This window comes from Perissodus microlepis, chromosome 2 (genome assembly GCF_051167445.1).
Source record: "Perissodus microlepis isolate ML-2025 ecotype Zambia chromosome 2, ASM5116744v1, whole genome shotgun sequence".
Lineage (NCBI taxonomy): Eukaryota > Metazoa > Chordata > Actinopteri > Cichliformes > Cichlidae > Perissodus > Perissodus microlepis.
In genome coordinates, this window is record NC_140462.1 from 4,724,900 (window position 1) to 4,749,431 (window position 24,532).

The 24,532-nt window shown below is 42.2% G+C and overlaps 1 protein-coding gene across 6 annotated transcripts in view; it reads left to right on the forward strand.

The window, feature by feature from the left end:
• LOC146392086 (rho guanine nucleotide exchange factor 9) overlaps positions 1–24,532 on the forward strand; it is a 50,973-nt gene that overhangs the window by 9,986 nt on the left and 16,455 nt on the right. For 4 of the 6 annotated variants that reach the window (XM_084941279.1, XM_084941262.1, XM_084941285.1 and 1 more), the window contains 5 exons: positions 16,972–17,151; positions 18,215–18,304; positions 19,309–19,509; positions 21,499–21,678; positions 21,900–22,132. In XM_084941279.1, the coding sequence (XP_084797405.1) occupies positions 16,972–17,151; positions 18,215–18,304; positions 19,309–19,509; positions 21,499–21,678; positions 21,900–22,132 (884 nt within the window). Of the gene's footprint in view, positions 1–12,046; positions 12,138–16,971; positions 17,152–18,214; positions 18,305–19,308; positions 19,510–21,498; positions 21,679–21,899; positions 22,133–24,532 lie in introns of those variants that run through there. The other 2 variants (XM_084941299.1, XM_084941271.1) reach the window with 2 other exon arrangements.

A 24,532-nucleotide genomic window follows, 5' to 3' on the forward strand; every position in this document is an offset into this window, starting at 1 on the left:
TTGACAACTTCATTATTTGGTGCGGAATGAACGGCACCAGCTAGTGATATTTCTGTCAACCACACTATGAATGTGTAGCGTTTGTTTCACCCTGGGCTTTCTTTTAGAGTCCTGAGAGAGAAACCATGGGAATAGCTCCACCTCAAAATAACTGCACGTTTGTACAGTTTGCACTCAGAGCCAGTGGCGACCTAGAATCCTTTATCAGTGTTCATTCAGCATTGTTCCTCAGTCAAGGTGCTGTAACTTACCGCAGCCACCAGCTAATGCTATTTTGTAGGACGCTGTAGAATCTGATAAATAGCAGTGCCACTGACTAAACCCGAGTAGATGGTTGTGTCAGAGCCTCCCCAGGCTGTTTCTTCTTAAGAATGATTTTCTGCCTGTCAGGTGTGTGCATGTTGTTGTTAATGGCGCATAAATGCCCATGTGACTGTGCTTACATGTATGGGTGTGTGTTTCTGCGTGTCAGCGAGTGAGGCAGAGAGGCTAAGGGCCTTTCTCTTATATAACTGAGGAGAGCGTTGCCTTCACTCCCTACAAAACCCATTTCCACTTTTCAGATGGCTGCACGTTCCCTGGGATTGGAAGAACAGTACCTGCGTATTAATTCTCTGAGTCACTGGTGTATCCTGTTTTACAGTAGCTCCGCATTACACTCTGTATTTTGTCAGAGCATGCATGCCTGTACAAGTACTGATTTGCATTCATGCTTTCTTGAAAAACACTCCACTGTTCTATCTCTCAAGCTGTGATATGTTGTTGACAGTGTGGGACAATGGAGAAATACTGGTGGATGATTTCAGCAATATCACAACATGCAGTCATTTCACCTATGAGACTGTTTCAGACCTAAAGGACTTAGGGCTTGTTATCCAGCACTAGTTGTAGTTTCATGTGTACAAGTCTTCCCTGGCTGATTTTACCCACAGCCATCACTGTCCACTGCTAGTGCTAGTGTAGCACCTTGAAGGTGCACTGCATTGTCCTGTATAATATATAAAACCAATTAAACTAAGTTTGTGAGAGAGACTTGTAATGATGCCAGGTTTAGCAGAGAAAGCTGTAATTTGAATTGCCTATACAGAAATAGGTTAGAAAATACAAATGTCAATAAATAAAAAGTAGCTAACTTTCAATATGACACATATTCATAAGGAATATGTGTAAAATATATTTATTATATTTAACAATTTATTAAAAGAGCTGATCCTGGATGTATTCAGTTAATATTGATGGTCAGCTCTTTGAAACCCTATGCTATGTTATCTGTGATTCTTTACTCTCTCTGTGGACATTTAGAGACAGTTGCTCTGATTTGAATTACTTTAACTAACTTACTCTGCTGAGTGTTTGGAGTCTGAATAAAGAAATAGTTCTGGCCCTGGTCACTTTATCCTGCATTAAAATAATGAGACAGAAGCTAACTGTCTGTACAGTGTTCTCCTAGTTAGAATGTATCCTGCAGGCCTCTGTGAAAGATGGGGTGTATTTTTCTGGCAGCTGCCACTTCTTGTGTACATTATTTAGCTTAACTTTCTGCCTTTGACCTCCCTGGCTCCCAGCTACGCCACATGCGGCATCAGAGAAAACCCTCCATCACATCCACGTATTATGCAATCTCCTTGCTCCTTGTAGTTCTTCTTCTTCATCCCCCCCCCCCCCCCCCCCGTCTCGATCCGCCTCCCTTTCTTCATGACCTCAGCGCTCGTCATCCCTCCCTCCATCACGTCCATCTCTGTTTTCTCCTCTGTTCACATCAAGTCCCCCCCCCCCCCACTGCTTTCTGTGCTTGCTTACCTTCTCCCCCCTCTTCCTCTATTCCTCCCTCCAGGCATGTGAAAACACCTGCTTCCTGTGGCCTGTTGTGTGGATGTGAAAGCTTGTGTGTGAGCACAAGAGCACAAAGTTTTAGTGCGCATCCATGGCTGTGTGCAGTCGTATATTTTAGCTTTTCAATGGAAGATGGTTCTCAGACAGTCTATTAAGTCTTTGATGGCAAGAGCTACCCTAACAAAACAAAAAAAAAGAAATAAGGTGCTCAGAAACAGAGAACAAGCCAAACAAGCTTTCACCCAAATATGGTTTCACTGCAGAGTTTTGCATTTCAATCTGCTGTTCTGCTTTTGAACTCTTGTGGCGTGGAAGCAGTGAGAATGTAAAATTGGAGGGCAGGTGGAGGTTTCTAACCATCCCTGCAGTTTGTAGCTAGTCGCATATCTATGGCATGCACTGTGTGATAGTAGATTAGAGTAAAAGCATGGACTCATCACTGCTAACTGCTGTCCCACAGACTATGTGAGAAATGTTTTACAGGAAAAATCGAAACATGGACGTTTTTTTTTTTTTTACTCCTGAAAAGCCGTACCCAACAAGCATCGCATGCAAATCATCCTGAGTTGGAAAAGTCAGGAAGAACAGGAAGGCACTTCTCTACATGCTTCCGGGGGGTCTGGGCTGCAGGTGGCAGCCAGTGGCTTTGATGAATGGTTACTATAACACATGCTTACTACACACACAGCCAGCACAGTCGAGTGTAGTGAAGCAATGCCAGTTTATACAACCAACCTAGCAAAGGCCACTTGACTTTATCCCTCACACCTTAGCTGGGGTCTCTCCAGCGACGAGTCTGTGGGCTTCATGAAACCACACACTGACTCTCACGCTGAACAGAACCATAACTAAGAAACTGCAGTTACAACAGTGCTTCCTATTGGTTGCAATGTCTCAAAAGCTGCCTCACCATTACACACTTTGTTACGTTAAGTAAATATTTTAACAGAAACAGAGTTCTCCCCTCTATTAGAAGACATTTGAAAGCGGTCATTTAAATGCATGTTTTATCACTGAGATGATTCAGGGAGGCAGCTTAATGAGTGAAAGGGATATCAAGATGATAATTTAATGGCATCATTTGATGAAATGGTCACTTCTGTTATCTTCGTTAATCGTCTGTTTGGGAAATTACACGTATTTCTCAAAGAAGAGAGATGAAACTATCGTTACAACTCACATAAATGTGAAGCTACAGCCAGCAGCTGTGTGGCTTACAGCAAACAGTGACAGCTTGAGCAAGTGCTTTCAATCTCATTAGGATTTTTTCTTAATAGAGGTGCGGGAGGATAATGCTGAGATTCATTTATTTATTGCATTTTTGAAGATATCAATGCACAATTAAATTACTCTGTGTTATACGGTTATGACAGGAGCGTGGTAAGCTTCTGTCACAGAAGTGCGGAAAACAGGTGAGGCGTGCATCAAATGAGTTTCTAATTTTATATGTTTCAAAAATCTTCAAAAGCTTGCTTTCATTCCACAGAGAGACTTGATGTGGCATTCCCTAAGTTCAGCCTGTGTTTATTCAAAGACTTTCCGTCTTTAGTTCTGCTAGCGCTGCACAATGCTATGCAGTCTCACCAGGGACTGACCCAAAGACCACAGTCGCTGGACAGATTCAGTTTGTTTTGCAGTCTCAAGAACACACAGATACTGTATTGATTTGTCATTAAATAGCAATTCATTCTCATGACTGTATCATGCATGAGCAGGACTATTTCTCTTGAAGCTATTAGACCCTGGAGTGTTTTGATATCACTTTTGAAATATGTATCTGTGATTTTGTCTGCCCTACTTGGCATCTATCTTACTCTATTTCTCAAATCTCTCCATGCGCTGACCCACTGACTCGACTATACACTAAAAGCCATATTGAGTTGAACGAATAAACAGCTGATGCCTGAACAATGGTGACAAAACTGCGTTCAGGAAAAGTCCAGCACTTTATTTTTAGGGCGCTTTTGTGGCTGAAAGGCCTGGGAGGAAGCAGGAAGTCAGTGTGGTTGCCGTGGGGATGGGAGGAGAAGAAAAGAATTGGAGCAGACAGAAGGGAAATGGGTGTGGTGGGCTTTGCCTCCTATTAACTAAATACCTACTGACCACAAACAGATTCATTTGCTAGCACTGAAACTTTGCAGTCTTTTTGAGAGAGAGGGCATAAGATAGTGGCGGCTTTTAGCTAATCCAAAAATGAAAAGTAAGAATTAAAGTAAGTCTCAAAAGAGCTGATCCCAGACCAGCAAATGAGCAGCTCTTGTCTTAAACTGATATCATGTAGAATCCAGCTTTTACCCTGGGGCATAAATTACTGGTTAATGTTCGGTCATATGCAGGGTGTTTTTTCCACATTGTGCCAGCCTTGTTCAAGGACGGCAGTTTTTACTTAGCTTTATTCTAATATTATTTAACCACCAAGTTGATATACAAACATGCACTGCATTAGCTGCTGTTCATTGGACCGACGCGTTTACACAGCTACCATATTGATCAGGGGCATCAGTATCCCCTAATGTATTCAGACCTGTGGGGAAAAAAGTCTGTCTACCTATTTTAAGCAGTTTATCTCAAACGGCACATATTTAGTATTAGATTTAATAAGCATTACACGTGTTAGCAATTTACACTGTGACAGAGGAACAGCAGCAAAAGTGAAAGGGATGATTTACAAGATGGTATTGAGACCTGCTGTGATGTATGGTTTGGAGATGGTTGCACTGACAAAAAGAAAGGAGGCCGATCTGGAGGTGGCAGATCTGAATATGTTAAGATTTTCATTAGGAGTAAACGGACAAGAATATTAGAGAGACGGCTAAGGTTGAGTGGCTTTGAGACAAAGTTAAAGAGAAAAGGCTGAGATGGTTTAGACATGTGCAGAGGACGGATAGTGGCTATACTGCACAAAGGATGTTAAAGATGGAGTTGCCAGGCAGAAGGAAAAGAGGAAGACCTCAAAGATTTGTGGATGTAGTTGAAGAATGACCTGCAGAGGGTTGGTGTGACAGAGGAGGACGATAGGGTTAGGGTTCGATGAAGGCAGATAATCTGCTGCGGTAATCCCTAAAGGGATCAGCCGAAGGAAGAAGAAGCAATTCACAGGAAATTTGTAAAGATGCTTAGGAAATGTAAAAATGCTCCTTAATTGCATTGAGTTGTTTGTCAAGTCTTTGGGTGTGTAATGACAGCAACAGTTGACTGAAAAGTCACGTGACTCACTGTGTTTTTATCAAGGCTGCTGTCTACTAACTTCTGGGAACTTACACAGTAAATGAGTCTGTGTGAATGACGCTTTCTACATGCTGTTACAACTTGATCACTTGCATGCAAATGGATCGTCAACAGTGTGTCATGGAGATAGTTTGGGACTCGTTAGCAACATAACACAATATTTTACAAAAACTTGTCACCATTGGAATCTTCTTCCTTTGGTGCTTAGTTTTGGCTTTTAATTATTATTATTTTTATTAAAACACAGTAAGCAGAAAAAACATTTTACAGTAATAATATCTTCAGAGAGTACAAAGTCACTGTGAACATGAACATTATGTTATAAGGTTGTATTGATCTCATATTTTTTAGTTTTTAGTTTTTTGCCTGTCCCGTTTGGATCTTTAGCCATCAGAATTGTTGTCTGAAGGCCAAGAAAGATGCCAAGTGGATTTACTTTACCAAGTGGATCATCATGTCCTTGCCATATTGGTCCATTTGATTGACCTTTATTATAATTATGTATTTATTTTATTTTCGTTTTTTAAAGACGGGACAGACATGACTGGGGGATAGGACAGGGAGAAAGAATGAAAGAAAGGGAGGGAGAGAAAGAAAAATAGAGGGGAGAAGAGATGGTGAGAAAGGGGGGAAGAAAAAAAAAGAAAAAAACTAACAAAACACCTGGATCACCTGTATGGAGATAAAAAAAAAACCAGAAGAGAAAACAAACAACAAAGAGCAACATAATAAAAACAACACCATCACAATAAACTAGCTAACAATAGATAACAGTAGATACTTTTTTAATTTCACCTGTTGAGAATGAAAAAAGAAAACAAGCAGAAGAAAACGAGAGCAATAGAGTAAACAACATCACGATGATATATGGGAATATAACTGTAAATACTAAATATTAAACATTATTATTGATCTCATATTAAGATCTGCTGAGGTCTAGACAATGTTTTTTTTCTTCTCAATAAACCCATAGAATAGAAAAAGGGTGCACTTTCTTTTTCACAACTCGATATACAAATGAATCAGTAGTTATATTCAGACCTACTGAGGCTGGATTTCACCCATTTAAAAAAAATTCCCACAATTTACCTTTTATAAATTTCACTCATCTCTCCTTCAAGGTCATCTTCTGATGGCCCTTTGGACTGCTTTCCACACAGATGCTATTTTTAGATCACTCTGCTCTGTCCCCTTGCACTTGTGTCATTGGTATGCACAGTGGATCTTCCCGAGTATGTGAAAACAGCAACATTTCAACTTGAATTTGAACCCTGAATTGTGTTAGCGTGGCTTAAGTAACCTATGTTTTCAGTGCACAGAAAGATGATTGTCTCCCTCAGATGCTGCAGTCTGACCCTCTAGAACGAATTAATACTGTACAACCCTGTGAATACTTCATAAAAACAATAACCATGATCCTGGTTTTGCTTCTAACCTTAGATGCAAATTTGAGGTTCACTGTAAAATTGCAAACCGTGCAGTGCAGGTAGTCGTGATGGGATCTAAATATAGCAGCAGTCCTGGAGAAAGTCCAGAGGTGCACGATAAGATCACCTTCGGAGTAGGATCGGATAAATACTGATCTGGTTTGGTTTTTAATGTCTGTGGGCAGAATCCCAGAACTTCCTAATCGTTACTCGGGTAAATATGAAAGGCAGTTATTTGTAGATTAGTAAAATAGACCTTTGTTTGTGTCAGCTGTTCTCTCATGGGTAAAACATGTCCCAGTGAAGTGGGGATCCAGCAGCTGCTGCTTCTGTGAAAGCAGTTCAGGGTCATTTTCACATGAGAGGATGAAGAGTGATGTCACTAAATTGACTGTCAGTTCGGTTTAGTGGTTGACAGTCCTGAAATTGGTGCAAGTCATACGACTGAGCTGCGTCTGTGCTCGTTCCCTAAGTAATGCACAATCACTAAGTGTAATTTCAGACTCATTTAACGTAATTCTCTGCCAAATATTCTGCCGTTTATACCATCTCTTTTTTTTTTCTTCTGTATATGTATGAGTATATTAGCATTGGTGTCTGTGCAGATTTAGACTTTCAGATATGACCTTTGTTGTCTAAATGTCAGGGAGATTGGAGAGGGAGCCCACAGAGGTAGGGCAGGCTTATGTAATCTCCTCACTCTGTGTTGCACACACACAAGCAGAGAGAAGGGGGGGGGAAAAAGCTTGTTTGAGGACGGTTGTCATATCTCAGCTGTGATGCCTTGTATGGCTCTCTGTTCTCTGAAAGCCAAGCTTTCAGGAGCCATTGCTTTTATCAGCATGTATGTGCAGAAAGTGCCCTGGAAATTATTTATGGCTTTAAAAATACTGATATATTGCACTCCTTTGGTGTTATTCTCTTAAACTTATTCTGAGGTCTTTTGATTCATTCCAAAGCTCACAGCTCAATGTGAAGTTAGAGTGTAGTTTGGAAAGGGAGTGTGTATCCGTGTGTAGGATGGTTGACTAGGGAGATGGGACAGAACTGAAGTGATTCTCCTATGTTAATTTATTCACAATCACGTCGTGCTCCACTCATAATCTGCCAACAATCCCGCAGGCTGGGATGTGCTCATGTTCATCTAAGGTATCACTGTGAACATGAAGGCCAAAATTATGTGCATGCCAATGGCAAACACGTGCATCAGATCGGAGCTTGGGCCATTTTGTCCTGTCACTTTCGATAAACTTAAAACAACTCAACACTGAAAAACATTGCACTGCACACCAGACACTAGTCTCCTTTAGGTCTGAAAGGCTGCTCTGTAGTTGTAGTAGTTGTTCCTCTCTCTTTTTCAGAGGACTTCACCTGTTTCCTGCACAAATTTCTAGCAGTTAGAGTTGATTCTGCTGTTGATCCGCAGAAACTTAACAGAACAACCCCACAAGCACAGCCTCCTTTTCAACCATTCAATCAATATGCTCAAAATGCTCCAGTCACACTAAAAGCTATCAAACCACAGCTGCACTTGTTTATGTTGGCCGTGGGTGTAAAACGCTAACTAAGCTAGCAGTAACAGCAGTCTGTATTTCACATATTTCTGTTGCAAATGTGACAGTTTAGAATATATTGCTACTGACTTTTAAATACTTTATTTCTACAGTGGGCTGCTGTTGAAATCCTCCTCATTTCCCGGTGACCGTAGAGTCAGAAAGTTGTTCTTGAGTTTTGTTACTTATGTTTCACCGAATCACAACAGTAATCATCTCAAGGTACTTTACAGCGTAAGCTACAAAAATGACAGAAACGAGAAATGAGCAGGCATTTGGCAACAGTGGAGAGAAATAACTCGAGCAGAACCAGGCTCAGGGAGGGAGGCCATCTGCCACGAGCGGTTGGGGGGGCAAAAAGAAAAGCACAGAGATCACAAGTAACAAACAGGACAACACACAAACAAGAGGAGAGAGAAGACACAGAGAAACGACATGCAGTTGTGGCATCTAAGCACATTTGGTGTCGAGGGGAGGGGATCGAAGGAGAAGTGATTTGCAGGGAGCCGCTGAGCCAGTGTGGGCGGGAGATTTGTGATCGCCCTTTCTAGTGCCTGCACCTTCAGTTATTACTACTACAGAAACATAATTTAAGACAATAATGATGTCACATGGCTCATTATGGCCTTTAAGATACACTTTGGGGTATAATTACAGTTGTTGTTTTTTAAAATATCCTTTATTTTTGGGAAACAGTTACTATGATCTGGTTCTTTTACAAGTGATGTATATTGTTTAGTTTTTCTCAACTCTAGCTGGGGGTCTGAGGTCTACCAGCACTGTCAGGTTTAACATATCATGTCCATAAATCCATGTTTGCATAGATCATTGTCAAACAGAGCACATCAAATACCCAATCATTTGATGTCTAAGATATTAAAATGTAAAAACATCCAATGGGTGATTTCTTTTAATTAGGCACCGCTTGGAACTGACATTTCCTCCGTGAGATCAGTTTCAGCCTTTTTATTGCAGCAGGAAACTGAAATAATTTTTCAAAAGTGGATACCAGTGCTGAAATTTACACGTTTGTCCCTCTGGAGCCATTAGTTTTATAACTCCCATTAGCCGCTTGAAGTTTCAAAGTTTTCCAACTGACCCATCATTTCTATCTAAGGAAACTGATTTATTACACAATTTCAACCACTGGATACATTTCACAGGTATTTCTCTTGATTTAAAATTTCTATGAAGTCAAATTTATAACTTAGAAACCTAAGCACCTAAGAGCCTAGGTTTCTAAGACCTTTTCAAGTAAAATAAAATGATGGCAATGACACATACAGCATGTTCATTAATGTTCATGTAGTACCAGTTTTCCCCTTTTTCCCCCTCAAAGCACTTTTTACACTGCAGGCTGCATCCACAGATACATTTTCAATTCAATTCAATTCAATTCAATTCAATTTTATTTATATAGCGCCAAATCACAACAAAAGTTGCCTCAAGGCGCTTCATAGATACAGAGAAAAACCCAACAATCATATGACCCCCTATGAGCAAGCACTTTGGCGACAGTGGGAAGGAAAAACTCCCTTTTAACAGGAAGAAACCTCCGGCAGAACCAGGCTCAGGGAGGGGCGGGGCCATCTGCTGCGACCGGTTGGGGTGAGAGAAGGAAGACAGGATAAAAGACATGCTGTGGAAGAGAGACAGAGGTTAATAACAGATATGATTCAATGCAGAGAGGTCTATTAATACATAGTGAGTGAGAAAGGTGACTGGAAAGGAAAAACTCAATGCATCATGGGAATCCCCCAGCAGCCTACGTCTATTGCAGCATAACTAAGGGAGGATTCAGGGTCACCTGGTCCAGCCCTAACTATATGCTTTAGCAAAAAGGAAAGTTTTAAGCCTAATCTTAAAAGTAGAGATGGTGTCTGTCTCCCGAATCCAAACTGGAAGCTGGTTCCACAGAAGAGGGGCCTGAAAACTGAAAGCTCTGCCTCCCATTCTACTTTTAAATACTCTAGGAACAACAAGTAAGCCTGCAGAGCGAGAGCGAAGTGCTCTAATAGGGTGATATGGTACTACAAGGTCATTAAGATAAGATGGGGCCTGATTGTTTAAAACCTTTTATGTGAGGAGCAGGATTTTGAATTCAATTCTGGACTTAACAGGAAGCCAATGAAGGGAAGCCAAAACAGGAGAAATATGCTCTCTCTTTCTAGAGAGAGCCTATTTTCAATGCTAACACACATCAGGGGATTCTTGGGGTTCGGTTTCTTGCCCACGGTCACTTCAGCATATAGATCCAGGAGCTGGGGATCGACTCACCAATCTTCTGAAAACTATGCAACCCACTCTAAATCCTGGGCCCCCATGAACAGGATATCTGGGGGGCATAGGTGAGAAATTTGCCACCAGTGAGGAGTGCAAGGGTCCACCCAAGAGACGTGACAAACACCATAGTGAGACTACTGAAGACTTGTACATGGTTAAACGTGTATGATTTAACAATAAAGTCATTCAGAAAAAAATCTAGTTTACTGGAAAAAAATTTACTTTGTTGCAACTTAATTGTTTAATACTACATTTGTGGAGGCATCTTCCATTTTAAAAAAGCAACAACAGCAACAGGTAACATTAAAACTGTACAGAAATTGAAAAAAAAAATAATAATTGCAAGGAAATGGTGGTCTTAATTTTATCTCTGCCCTCTATGGAGAGTAGTGTCAGTGTCCTCGTCTTTTATGTAAGGAACTCTTTCTTTATGGATGCACTTCCTTTGTTTTTGGAGCACTTTATTAGATACTAGAGCAAAGGTAAGTCTGCATCAGGCAGAATTAATGTAGCATAGATGTGACTTGGATTTTGAACTGCATATGCAAAAAAGGTTGCACTGCAAATGAAAGAAATAACTTTTAAGGTTAGCTCCACAGAGTACATCTAGTCCAAGTTCTCCAGTTAAGTGCATGCTGGACCGGTCTTCATCTTAGGACTTAAAACTTGAGGTTCATCTCTTGAGGTTCATCCACTCCAGCAGGACTGAATTGGACACCTTTGATCCCCGAGAAACCGTTGCATGTCCGAGAGATGGCACCTTTAAACGGTCTTCTTGCATCAGTGAGGTGCGCCCGGTGCACCAGTGGTAATGCAGAAAGTGCATTTATTTGAATATCAAACCAGCTCCTGTCTGATGAATCTGCTGCCACTGATAAATTGGCAGACATTATGCCAATAAAATTATAAGATGGTGATCACTTTGAGGAACATGCATCCATTACTCTGACATTTATTCCCCTTCATGCCGGGGTTGTTAATGGTAAATGATAAATCACCACGGCACCACCGCGATATTTTTAGATGGGGTGGGAGATGAATGAGGTTATGATTCTGGTCTCAGTGGTCGATGTAGTCAGCGAGGGGCTGGCTGTGCCCCTCCCCCGGCTGTAGGTGATGGCTGACGCCGGTAGTCTAGCGGCAGAGAGCTGATCACTATTAACACAGGACCGCCTCTCAGGCTCACAGCCGTTCTCCCTGGTCCCCCACTCACCGGAAGGCAGCTCAGCAGCTGCGAACAGCCTGCGCACAGCCTCCCTCTTGTGTGCTCTGAGAATCTATTGGCCTGAGAGACGGTCGGGTTGAGGGAAGAGGCGAAACACCGGCAGGTGTTGACTAGCGGGGAGAAATCGCGGTGCAGACTGATGACGATGATGATGGTGAGGATGATGCATCTCTTCCCGTTATCTTTATGAATCGCATCGCGCTGTGTGGAGAGAAGTAGGGGCATCTTTTCGTCATTTCTTGCCTAACTGTAATGGAGGATTTCTGGTTGCTTTGAGGCTGCGTGTCTAAGTGTGGAGAGCTGAATACCGCCCGTAACTGAGAGCACAGCTCAGCATCGGCCCGCAGCGCTGCGCCATGGCCTTGGACGTCCAGACTTGCGCGGTGTTTACGGTGATCGCGGTTCTGGTGCTTGTGAACGTGCTGTTGATGTTCATCCTCGGTACTCGTTAAATGGATCTGCGCTTGGGGCCCGGTTCGCAGCGCAGCGCACTTTCACACAGGAGAGGAGAGAACAGCAGTGCGCGTTGGTCGAGAGCGGGGACACCCGGCGCTCCATCACGGCTACGCGTTGAAATGAATGACGTTGGTACAACATAATGTATTTCTGTTTCTTCCCACCACCCTACCACCACCCCCACCCTCTCCCTCCTTCCAATCCTTCGTTATGTTTTGTGTCCTCCCCCCCGTTTGTGATAGCTAGTGTTGTCTGGTGGTGGTCGTAGTTGTGCGGATACAGATCTGTGATGCGCTTACCTTTTTCTGTGGTGACTGGAAATTCATTTTCCCCGCATAATAGTATAAACATCTCCCCTCCAACCCACCTTCCCCAACCCCACGTCGATCTCCCCCTCTCCTCCATGTTGAATATTGTGGATTATGCGCATTGATGAATTTTATTCTATAATAATATGACTTTTAGATGGGAAATGAATGTGACGGTGTTTTTAAAAATCATTCTAACAACGTCCTACTGCTGCGTAAGGACTTGTTCTTTTTCCTCCCTTTTGTGATCCACTGTAGCCTCATCCACAATATGGCAGCTAATAGCTGTGCTGTGATATCTCCCCACAAGTCAGTGTGATATTTGTAGCAAATAGCGGTGCAAGTGAGAGGTTTGTGCTGCTGATCACACACTCTAGAGCATCATTGTAGTCTCAGCTGAACAGTAACCAACAGCATGGCAGGGTAGGCCTAATAAAGCAGGGCCTCATCACTCCAGGTTTCCCCCATTTTAGATTCAGCTAAACTGAGCTCCCATTTCACAGCCCCCCCATATTGTGCCCTGTTTTCTCTCTTGCACTTGTAGCACCTGTTTCTGAAGCCCACACGTTATGTCACCCAGGCACTAAATGGTGACTAATAAAAAATGCATCAGTATATATTTCTTTCAGATGAAATGCAGTCCAAGTGAAAAGGCTTGTCAGCTGGAGATGACAAAAAAAAAGTCTTTTTCCTTCCATTCCCTTCCAAGTGCACCGCCATAGTCTAATAAAGGATTGGAGGCAGGTGTCATGAATGTTGAATGAACGTCTGAAATAGATATTCTGAAAGCCGTATCCCAGAGCTGTCCATGACAGTCCTATTAATAGGGATGTTAGACTCGCCAGGTTTTCTGAAGATACTGTATGTGCTTCCTCACACTCACTGCTAAGTGCTGTGTGTTTTCTGTGCGTGTGCAGTTAAGTGATAAATGTTGGACTGCAGGTGCTGTGAGATGTGTATTATGAACACAGATACCTCCATCACATGCTGTTGCATGAGGGCTGGTGTTTTCATCTCTGTGGCTGGTACAAACGCAAAAACAGCATCCCCCTTTCGGAGACCCCCGCAGGACTGTAAGCATGCAAATCGTCACAACGTCACGAGATCGTAACGTACACCGCAGTGGTTATGGGTCACATGGCCAACAAACGGAGTGCTAATTACAGATGTGTTGCTCACATGTAAGTATGCGAGCATGTTAAGTGATGTGGGTGAGAGGTAGTCTCGAGTGGGTGTTATCTGCTGTGCCTTTTCAGTCTGCGTCCTGCGCACATCCCGAGCGTTCACACGTTTGTAATTCCTCCAGGGCAGGTGCCTTCTAATAGAGTTCTGTTAAATGCTGTGCAGTCAGAAGTGTCAATGTGCAGATGGTGTGCACGAGTGGGACAGCGGCGTGTGTGAGGATGTGTGTGCATTTCGCACCGGTTTTAAGCAGAGCATCTTTGATTGGCTCCCAGACTCAGGGTATAAGTGTATTACATAACAGGGTTGGCAGACACAGGGAGGACGGACCGCGAGACTCACTCGGTGCATTGGAAAGAGAAGCCTCTTTCTGGAATACACTACCTTGTTACTTCACAGCTCAGGCTCTCGCGGAGGACCGTCACCTATTCCAAAACAGGAGTTCGATTATCATGATCGTATGAACCGGACTTCTCCATGCATACACTCTCCGAACAGTTACATGCCACAAACATGGTAAGGTTGGCTAAAGGCGTGTGTGTGTGTGTGTGTGTGTGTGTGTGTGTGTGTGTGTGTGTATGCGTGCTTGTTCAGGGATGCTATTGGTACTTTGGTGCAGCTGTGCTAAGGCTGGGTACAGAGGAGGATGTTGGAATGCAGTGGCTTTGCCAGTGCAGTGAATGCTGATGTGTTGCGCTGCAAAGATGATATAAGCAAGTGAATCTGCTTTCTATTCGTACACATTTCCGTGTCAGGCTCCATGTCTGTGCTCTGACATGTAACAGAAAGCACTGTCACATACGCCTATATAAAGGGAAAGATTCCTCTGCATTCATTTGCATTGACCCAAATACGGGTTTTGCGGTTCAGAGATATCTGCTTAGCCCTCTGATCTTTCACGTTGGAACTGCAGTGTGCCCATAATGATGACATAGGTCATGACAGCTGATAGACACACATGTAATGATGAGTATGATGAGCAAGCCCTCTCTGTGCTTGGCTCTGTGTGTTTACTGTATTATCCAGCTAGGTATGGGGCCGTGCTTAGGCGGGAACGGGGGAAGATTGATTATGTAATGCTTTTAATTTATTCAGACATGTAGAGGGAAAAAAGGATGCAGTATATTGGAGAGGGCAGTACTGATCTCATTAGAGAGATGGAGGGATAAACGGAAAGAACTGAGGAGGGAGGAACACTGTGAATGGATCTCCATCCCTCTTTTCCTTTGCTCTTTCTGTCTGTTGCCCGTATTACAGCAGATTGATGGGGACAAGAGAGATTGCACTTGTAGTGAATGGAGCTGAAAATGGAGTGGTGCTGGAGGGACGGCGAGGGGGTGGGAGGGCAAGAAGCAAGGCTGACCTCAGTGCCAAGGCTCATCTCTTCTATGGGCTTCTTTTTATGGTGTAAGTCAAGTGGAGCTGATTTAGCTTCCACTAGTTATTCCTTCAGGTGATTTTTTCCCTAATAGATAATTTAAATTCCCTTTCCTGAACCAGCAATGATTTTTTTAATGTTTTTGAGCACTACTTATTGGTCCTGTTTCCATGGCAGCGTGACACATGTTTTTGCGGTAACCCTCCTCTCTTCCTGAAGTGGAGCACTTTGAGATATAGGCTACAGCTATTGTTACCCCAGCTACCTGTCCAAAGTGATGCCTGGCTAAACAGACCCGCTTGATGGCATCTTTGATCTCCGAACTGTCTGCAGAGGCCCGTGCTGTTTTCCTTTGCATTTTTAGATTTAATTTGAAATTGCAGTTTGTGATTGATTTTAATATTTAATAGCTGAGTGATACTGCAGTTATTCGGTGGTCACTCTTTGTGTGTGACTACTCTCTCACACACGCACACGCGCCTAAATGTGTAAATATTGTGGTGCACCCTGAAATGTCCTTGCCTCATCCCATCATCTTGTCAATATCAGTGAAGCATCCTCATCTGTCACCATGACGACGGCTGTTCTTTCACTTCCAGGCATGGAAGTCCGTCCCTCCCTGTATTCACTTCTCTGCCCTGATTGGCTTATAGCCCCTGTAGCTGTCTCAGTAATCCATCAGGGTTGTGGTCTTGTCTACAGGTTGGAGGGCCCATGTAGCTGCTGAGTTTGACACACGCACACACTGTGTTGTTTCTTATAGACACACTGCAAACTCTCTGCATCGGCAGGAAGGTAGAAATGCAATTTTGTGCTAGACTGAGGTAGAGGTAGGAGGGTCATTTTTGTCTTTTACAATAGACAAAATAATCTTAGATAATTAAAGAGAAAAAAAAACAATTAGCTAAATGTATAAAATGAAAGTAGCTCAATAGGATTATGCAAAGGCCTTAAGAGAAGTAAGGAACTAATTTTGTAGCCATCCCTGTGACAGCTATTTCTGCAGGCCTTTGATAAGTCCTTACCTAGAGCCACAGCATCCCTTGTCAGGGTTGGTTAGCGCTGGCTGCTCTGCCCACAGCCCCAGGGACTGGATGCGTGGTTAAGCTCCGGACTGGAGAATGCTGATGAACACTACTGTGGAGAGAACAATTGGGACAAACAGTTGGATTTGTTCCACGGATGCATACACAGGTTTCATGCATACAGAGTAAAAACGTGGGGCTGCACGCATGCATGGGGTTGTGCTTCACAAGGTAACAGAGCTAAGTGATCAGTGTGACAGATGGTGACGCTTTAGATTGATGATTTCAGGCGCTAAAGAACATGTCTTTTAATGAGAACAACCTTTAGCTTCTCCGGTTCCCCCTAAAGAATACTGATCACCTTACGATCTCTAATTGATGCACATCAAATAACTTTGCTCATGTACGTTGCACAAATTCAATCTTTACTTTTAGTGTCGCATAATGTCCACATTATTTATTCATGATTTTAAAGTCAATAGAAAAGATTTGATGAGTCATCCTTTCATGTTCGGTAGAAGACTGCTGCAGATAAAATAACAAGCCCCAGTGACAGCATGAAGGAAAGGAGATTATCCCTTCACATTTGTTTGCTCCTTAGCATTTATATTACATTAACACATGTAATTATTCTAATGTCATAATGGGCCAATTACCGTCCCTGTGTGGAGACTGGTGCTGTGCCACTGAACACAGAATGTTTCCCCACTAACAGCTCTGCCTTTTTTGTATCGTTGTTTTATTGTTGTGTTGTACTATGATCTGTGTTGGCTATTGTGCCGTTCTATTTGCTGTGCAGTCCCCGAGCTGCTAGCGGGCCCTGGCTTTGAGGGCCTATGTTTAACTCCATTAGAAATCTGAGTGGGTTTAACAACAAGGACTCACGCATACCGAAGCCAAAATCTGGCATATTACTGTACTGCATTCAGTTTCAGATTTGATTCATTTACCGTTTTGGATCACGTTGGATTGTGTTCTGTTGATCAATGTTTAGTATTTACTCCTGCTTCACGGCTTCACGTGATCAGAATAATACATAAGGTATTTCTTGTCTCTCCTTCCAATTCCTACAGTTGATAAGTGGAGGTTCAATCGTCAACGCTGAGGCGGTATGGGACCATGTGACCATGGCGGACCGGGAGTTGGCGTTTAAGGCCGGTGACGTCATCAAGGTGCTGGATGCCTCCAACAAGGACTGGTGGTGGGGCCAGATTGATGAGGAGGAAGGATGGTTCCCTGCCAGCTTTGTACGGGTGAGTTAGCTGCAGCCATGGCTGGCCAGCGACCACAGACACAACAGACACCCACACACGTACACAAATGGAGGCACATGAACATATGCACCCGAGCTGATAAATAAACATACTGGAAGGTACACATGCACAATTATTCCGCCTTACACAAACACACTTTCACAAAGCACGCACATTAATATGCTTGTTCCACAGTTCCACTGCTTTATTTTAATAATACATAACACTGAAGAGAGGAGAAAACAGCTAGCAAGGTGCCTTTATCGGATGTTCAGGGACAAGAAAACAAAGATGCTGATGAGCCCCCTTTTTTTTTTTTTTTTTTTGTAGCGTAGCATCACCTTCAACTTCTATCCTTGAAATCCAATTAAATTTACAACATCCTCGCATTACATCATGATTATGTAATAGCACCCATGTCTTAGTTCAGCTGAATCCAAAAACTGCACGCTGCCGCTGAATGCCTTTCCCTACTACTTTTACTTCTGCTTTCTGTAATTGCACTTCTCTTGGAATGGTGAAGCGTGACTGTACAGGAAGATGTATATTCATAGTTTAACTCTGCGATATGTTTTTGAAATTTCTTTGGATGAAAGCGGAAGGCTTCTCGCCTGAAGTCTTAGTCCAAGGCATATATTTGCGACTATGATATTTGACATCACAGCAAATTTGGAAGCAAGCAGTGAAGCATGGCAGTGGAAATCCATAAAATTGTGATGCGGCAACCCTGAAATATACATTTCAGATACAGCAGGAAAAGACTTTTTTCTGAAAATGAAAAATTTGAAATGAAAAATATTTTAAAAAGACACAATTTATGATGCAAAGTAGAATATATCGTTGAACATTCCTGATATGGTTTAGTGTCTTTATGAAGGAAGGAAGAATTAGCATCTTTGCTGCAGTTGAAGGGATCCCACAGCAGAGCACCCACCCAGACACTTTCCATGGTCATTCCCACCTGTCCACCCTTCCATATTCACTCCTGAGAGGGCAGGGCAGACAGGCTGACTGACTGTCAACCAAAAAGTATCTTTCTGTTCTGTCATTCTCTCTTTCCAAGGTGGAACCCCACCCTCCTCAGCCCCAAACAAAACAGGTTTTCTATATCAACCCCATAGCAACTCCACGGTTCCAAAACACCACGTCAAAGGTGCGTTTTTTTCCCAGCTTCATCTACCCATCCAGCCTGCCCGCCCACCCGCCCGCTCCAGTCTGTCCACGCAACGTGCCCTCGACATTACCAAACATTAACGTTATCACATCATTCCTCAACGGGGTCGATAGAGAGGCAGAACTGATGAGTCAAAAGTAAAGCTAATGTGAAATGTCTCCTTAAAGGGCCATTCTAAAAAAAATTGTGCAGATGTATTCACGTAGAATTAGATGGATTTTGGAAAAATTACTCGTTTTTTTTTATAGTTCAATTATGGATCATTCTCTTCAGTACTCTATTTACTATTGACTCTGACTATTTCTCAGTCTTAATGCTGTGCTACTAGTTCTCGTCTGCAGTCAGTGCTCTACCACCCGTCACTCTGCTTGTCTGTGGCGCTACATTTCTCATCTTGTGTTTGACATTCTACCCGTCGGTTCTTTGATGTTCTCTTGGCAAACTGTGTGTCATCAGGTGTTGGCTGCTGGGCATCTGAAAACACGCTCACTTGGCCCTTTCTATGAGCGAGAGTGGAATACACGATGTATGTGGATCTCTATGTGTGTGCGTGAGTGTCGGTGAAATCACGAGGTGGTATTTGAGCGTATATGCATGCATATGTGTAGGGGGCAGATTTTGAGTCACACATTAAATGCCCTCAGAATATGTGCTCGGTCTCTGAGAGAGGCTTTTTTATACTCTGGAGTGTTTGGCAGTGTGTTTTTTGACATGCTGGACCAAGAGAGCGACTCACTGTCTAAACTACCAGAGGACCTCTTAATGAAGCGCTGTGTTTATATGTGGGATGTTTGGGTGTGTATGCTTTCATGTGTGACTGGTACCACATTAGGAGAGCTAATATTACCTGTTAATACTAACAATGGTCATTATATATGAATATGTTGTCTAATCCTTTTTTCCCCCACCCAACCTTTAAGAAAGCTCTTTACTCATTCGAATGCATGTGGCTCTTGTGTGTGCATGAATGTATTTGTCCTCAGCTGTGGGTGAACCAGGAAGACGGTGGAGCAGAGCCAGCTGAGGGAACCAGCGAGGTACAGAACGGGCACCTGGATTCAACCAATGACTGCTTATGTCTGGGCTCACCCCTCCAAAACCGAGACCAGATGAGGGCTAACGTTATAAATGAGATTATGAGCACAGAGAGACATTATATCAAACACCTCAAGGACATCTGTGAGGTACTAAACATCGGCACACATTCATAAATCACACATCTATATACACTGCTGTTCCCGGCTTTGCTTTAATATGTCAAGTAAGAGCAGGACAGGTTATAAAGTATATGGTATGAAGCTGAATTAATTAAAAAGCAGCAGTCTTTTTGATGCTACGCATCTAGTATCTTGCATAAATTCGTAACACTCCCACATTCACACTTTTATTCCAGGCATTTTTTTTTCTTTCTCGTTTGCTAAACAGGCCAAAAATAATGCTTTTTTAGCTAAATGCAAAACCGCAATATGTCAGCTGTACACAGTGGTCCCAGCAGTCCAGACTAAATTTGTCATTATATTATGAATCATCCTGAAGTGACAAGCTAAAATTCACACCTAATAAAAATAAACAAAACCCTGGCCATTTTTTATATTATTAGAATTGCAGCTCTTTGAAAATGCTCCCAAGCCAGGAATCTCAGTCTAATATATAATAAACAGACATGTATCCTCTATAAAGTGCACACATTGTAACATTTGAATATATTAATAACTTAATTTCTAAAATATTTGGAGCTAGTACAATTTTGCCTCTATATGCTGCATCATTTGATTTAAATGTCTTTACAACATACACTACATACAGCCTGCTTTTCCCTGGCATGTGTCTGGTCTTTAAACAGTGGTATCTAACTCACTAATCTAAGTGACAATCACTGTTATTTACTGGCCACCACACTAATGATAAAAGGCACTTGACTGATTAATCATCAGCAAGTGTGAGCACCTAAAAGAAGACGTTTTGGCACTTTGTTGTTCAGGTGTGTGCTCACACAATCCCGCAATCTTCCCAGGAGTACATGTCCCAGCATATTCACTCCATCATCAGACTGTGTGATGCTCGTAAAACCTCCAAAAAACCCCGACGCTACATCTCAGACTCTGCAGCCCTCAGTTAGCATGTTTAAAGTTCATGACAGTGCAATCAAAGAAAGACTGAACAAGTATGGCTTGTTTGCAATGTTTGCCAGGAGAAAGCCTCTTCGCTTTAAAAAGAACATGCTTATGTTTTCATAAGCATCTGAAAAAACAACAAGACCTCTGCAACAATGTCCTTTGAACAGACAAGACCAAAGTGGAGATGTTTGGCCGTAATGCACAGCACACGGCAGTGCTATATGCTAGAATAAACAGTTTTGAACTTAGACGATTTCCATCACACGTCTTCCAATCATCTTTCCCTAAACTGCTCTATGCATGTTTGTATTCCAGGTCATATCTAGGTAAGCATCTTGTTTAAGAATAGTTGCAATAAAGCGTGGATTTTACCTCTGCACGTCTTGCTAATGTAAGCAACTTTGATCTTCCAAATATTCAAGGACATGCACGGGCAAAGGATATTTCTGAGCTGAGGAACAGATTTGAACAAGCTCACTTTTAAATAATAAAAACTGAAGTTGAAGAGCTAAAAACCAGACCAAGCAATCAAAAATACAGATGTAGAATATTCTGGATTTAAAAAGCCGGTCAGTTCATTAAAGTAAGTTGCTTCGGTGTTTTAGAAAAGTTACAGAGAAGAAGAAATTTTGCACTGCTGAATTCAAAATGATGCTAAGATTTTTTTTATTATTTAAAAAATTACTTATTAGATGCCTGTAATGGTTTTTATGTTTCTCAGATGTTTTAATTCGTCACCAGTAAATGACTTGATCGTTGAAATATCACATTTCTCAGATAGTCCCTGTTGTGATTATGCATATTTGAACTGAGCCTGACTTCAAGAAACAAAACAAAAAGGATTAGCATGCATATTTCACAATGACAGCAGGGAGAAGTCTGGCTATCTTATATCAGATCTGTTCCCAAAGTGCCAAAGCTTCAGGGCTTTTAATTAACTACAAGCAGCCATGGCACAGTTCGAGACCTGATACTCATTTTGAAAAATGTTTGTGCTCATCTGAACAGGATCATCTGTCAAAGCCTCACTGTAGCTGTAACTGGTGTTGTTTGCAGGGCTACTTGCGCCAGTGCAGGAAGCGCGTGGACATGTTTAACGACGACCAGTTGAAGGTCATCTTTGGAAACATCGAGGACATCTACCGCTTTCAGATGGGTTTTGTCAGAGATTTGGAGAAACAGTACAACACAGAGGAGCCGCACCTCTCTGAAATCGGGCCGTGCTTTTTAGAACACGTGAGTATATTTTAGACAAACTTAGACCAAAAATGAAAGAAGAAGAAGAAGAGAATAGATTTTTCTTTTATCTCGTCTCGCTATCTTGAGATAATATTTAAATTGTGGAGCTAATTAACCAGCTAACAGCATGTTTTAGAAACCATAATCACTCCCCTATTTATATGATTTTTCTTTTTAATTATCCTGACGATGTCCATCTCTACTCCTTTGCACTACAGCAAGACGGTTTCTGGATTTATTCAGAATACTGTAACAACCACTTGGATGCCTGTATGGAGCTGAGCAAACTGATGAGGGATGGCAGGTACCAGCACTTCTTCGAAGCCTGTCGCCTCCTCCAGCAAATGATTGACATCGCCATAGATGGCTTCTTGCTCACGCCCGTCCAGAAAATCTGCAAATATCCACTCCAGTTGGCCGAGCTTCTTAAATACACTGCACAGGAGCACAGGTACAGTACGCCGAGGCCACGAATAACTTTTCAGCTGTTTCATTTGTTGCCCTTTCATAGAAATGCATTTGCTTCTAAAAGTGAAGTCATTACTGATGCATCATTTTGTTCCAGATGCATTGTGTTGCAATGCAGCTGTTGCAGGTGTTGGGTTTAAACCACTGAAGCGGTAATTATCCATGCATGAACTGAAGCAAATGTTGTATTGTACTCTTTTTTTTTTTCCTTTTTTTTTTTTTTGAAGAAAACATCTCATTACGAACTCTAAGTTGTCTTGAAAATACTAAATTCCATTCCACACACATATATATATATATATATATACAGGGAGTGCAGAATTATTAGGCAAATGAGTATTTTGTCCACATCATCCTCTTCATGCATGTTGTCTTACTCCAAGCTGTATAGGCTCGAAAGCCTACTACCAATTAAGCATATTAGGTGATGTGCATCTCTGTAATGAGAAGGGGTGTGGTCTAATGACATCAACACCCTATATCAGGTGTGCATAATTATTAGGCAACGTCCTTTCCTTTGGCAAAATGGGTCAAAAGAAGGACTTGACAGGCTCAGAAAAGTCAAAAATAGTGAGATATCTTGCAGAGGGATGCAGCAATCTCAAAATTGCAAAGCTTCTGAAGCGTGATCATCGAACAATCAAGCGTTTCATTCAAAATAGTCAACAGGGTCGCAAGAAGCGTGTGGAAAAACCAAGGCGCAAAATAACTGCCCATGAACTGAGAAAAGTCAAGCGTGCAGCTGCCAAGATGCCACTTGCCACCAGTTTGGCCATATTTCAGAGCTGCAACATCACTGGAGTGCCCAAAAGCACAAGGTGTGCAATACTCAGAGACATGGCCAAGGTAAGAAAGGCTGAAAGACGACCACCACTGAACAAGACACACAAGCTGAAACGTCAAGACTGGGCCAAGAAATATCTCAAGACTGGTTTTTCTAAGGTTTTATGGACTGATGAAATGAGAGTGAGTCTTGATGGGCCAGATGGATGGGCCCGTGGCTGGATTGGTAAAGGGCAGAGAGCTCCAGTCCGACTCAGACGCCAGCAAGGTGGAGGTGGAGTACTGGTTTGGGCTGGTATCATCAAAGATGAGCTTGTGGGGCCTTTTCGGGTTGAGGATGGAGTCAAGCTCAACTCCCAGTCCTACTGCCAGTTTCTGGAAGACACCTTCTTCAAGCAGTGGTACAGGAAGAAGTCTGCATCCTTCAAGAAAAACATGATTTTCATGCAGGACAATGCTCCATCACACGCGTCCAAGTACTCCACAGCGTGGCTGGCAAGAAAGGGTATAAAAGAAGAAAAACTAATGACATGGCCACCTTGTTCACCTGATCTGGACCCCATTGAGAACCTGTGGTCCATCATCAAATGTGAGATTTACAAGGAGGGAAAACAGTACACCTCTCTGAACAGTGTCTGGGAGGCTGTGGTTGCTGCTGCACGCAATGTTGATGGTGAACAGATCAAAACACTGACAGAATCCATGGATGGCAGGCTTTTGAGTGTCCTTGCAAAGAAAGGTGGCTATATTGCTCGCTGATTTGTTTTTGTTTTGTTTTTGAATGTCAGAAATGTATATTTGTGAATGTGGAGATGTTATATTGGTTTCACTGGTAAAAATAAATAATTGAAATGGGTATATATTTGTTTTTTGTTAAGTTGCCTAATAATTATGCACAGTAATAGTCACCTGCACACACAGATATCCCCCTAAAATAGCTAAAACTAAAAACAAACTAAAAACTACTTCCAAAAACATTCAGCTTTGATATTAATGAGTTTTTTGGGTTCATTGAGAACATTGTTGTTCAATAATAAAATTATTCCTCAAAAATACAACTTGCCTAATAATTCTGCACTCCCTGTGTGTATATATATATATATATATATATATATATATATATATATATATATATATATATATATATATATATGGAGAGAGAGTGAGATAACAGGTTAAATATGAATTGAGGATTATTTTCTTCGGGTGTTGGCACACACACAACAATCTATGTTTTTGCAGCACAGAAGCAGAGTATGTAATCTAAACATTTGCTGATGAGCTTTCATGCATTAAACACATATGTGCACATCCAGATGTGCAAACTCATGCGTGCAAACCCACGGAAACATGGTGTAAGTGATTCAGCATGTCTCAGCCAGCTCCAGGTCATTCACAAACCATGCATTCTCAGCCAGAGAGGGACAGGTGCCATCTCTGCCAGCGAGGCCTGCCAGATCGCAGTGTTGACTGTTAGGAGCAGTGGAGAATCTGCCAGATATAGGACTCTCTCTGTCACACAAGCACACACACACACACACATATTATCTTCCAAAGTGAGGATTGGATCTGCAGCACATCTAAGCCAGAGGGATAAATC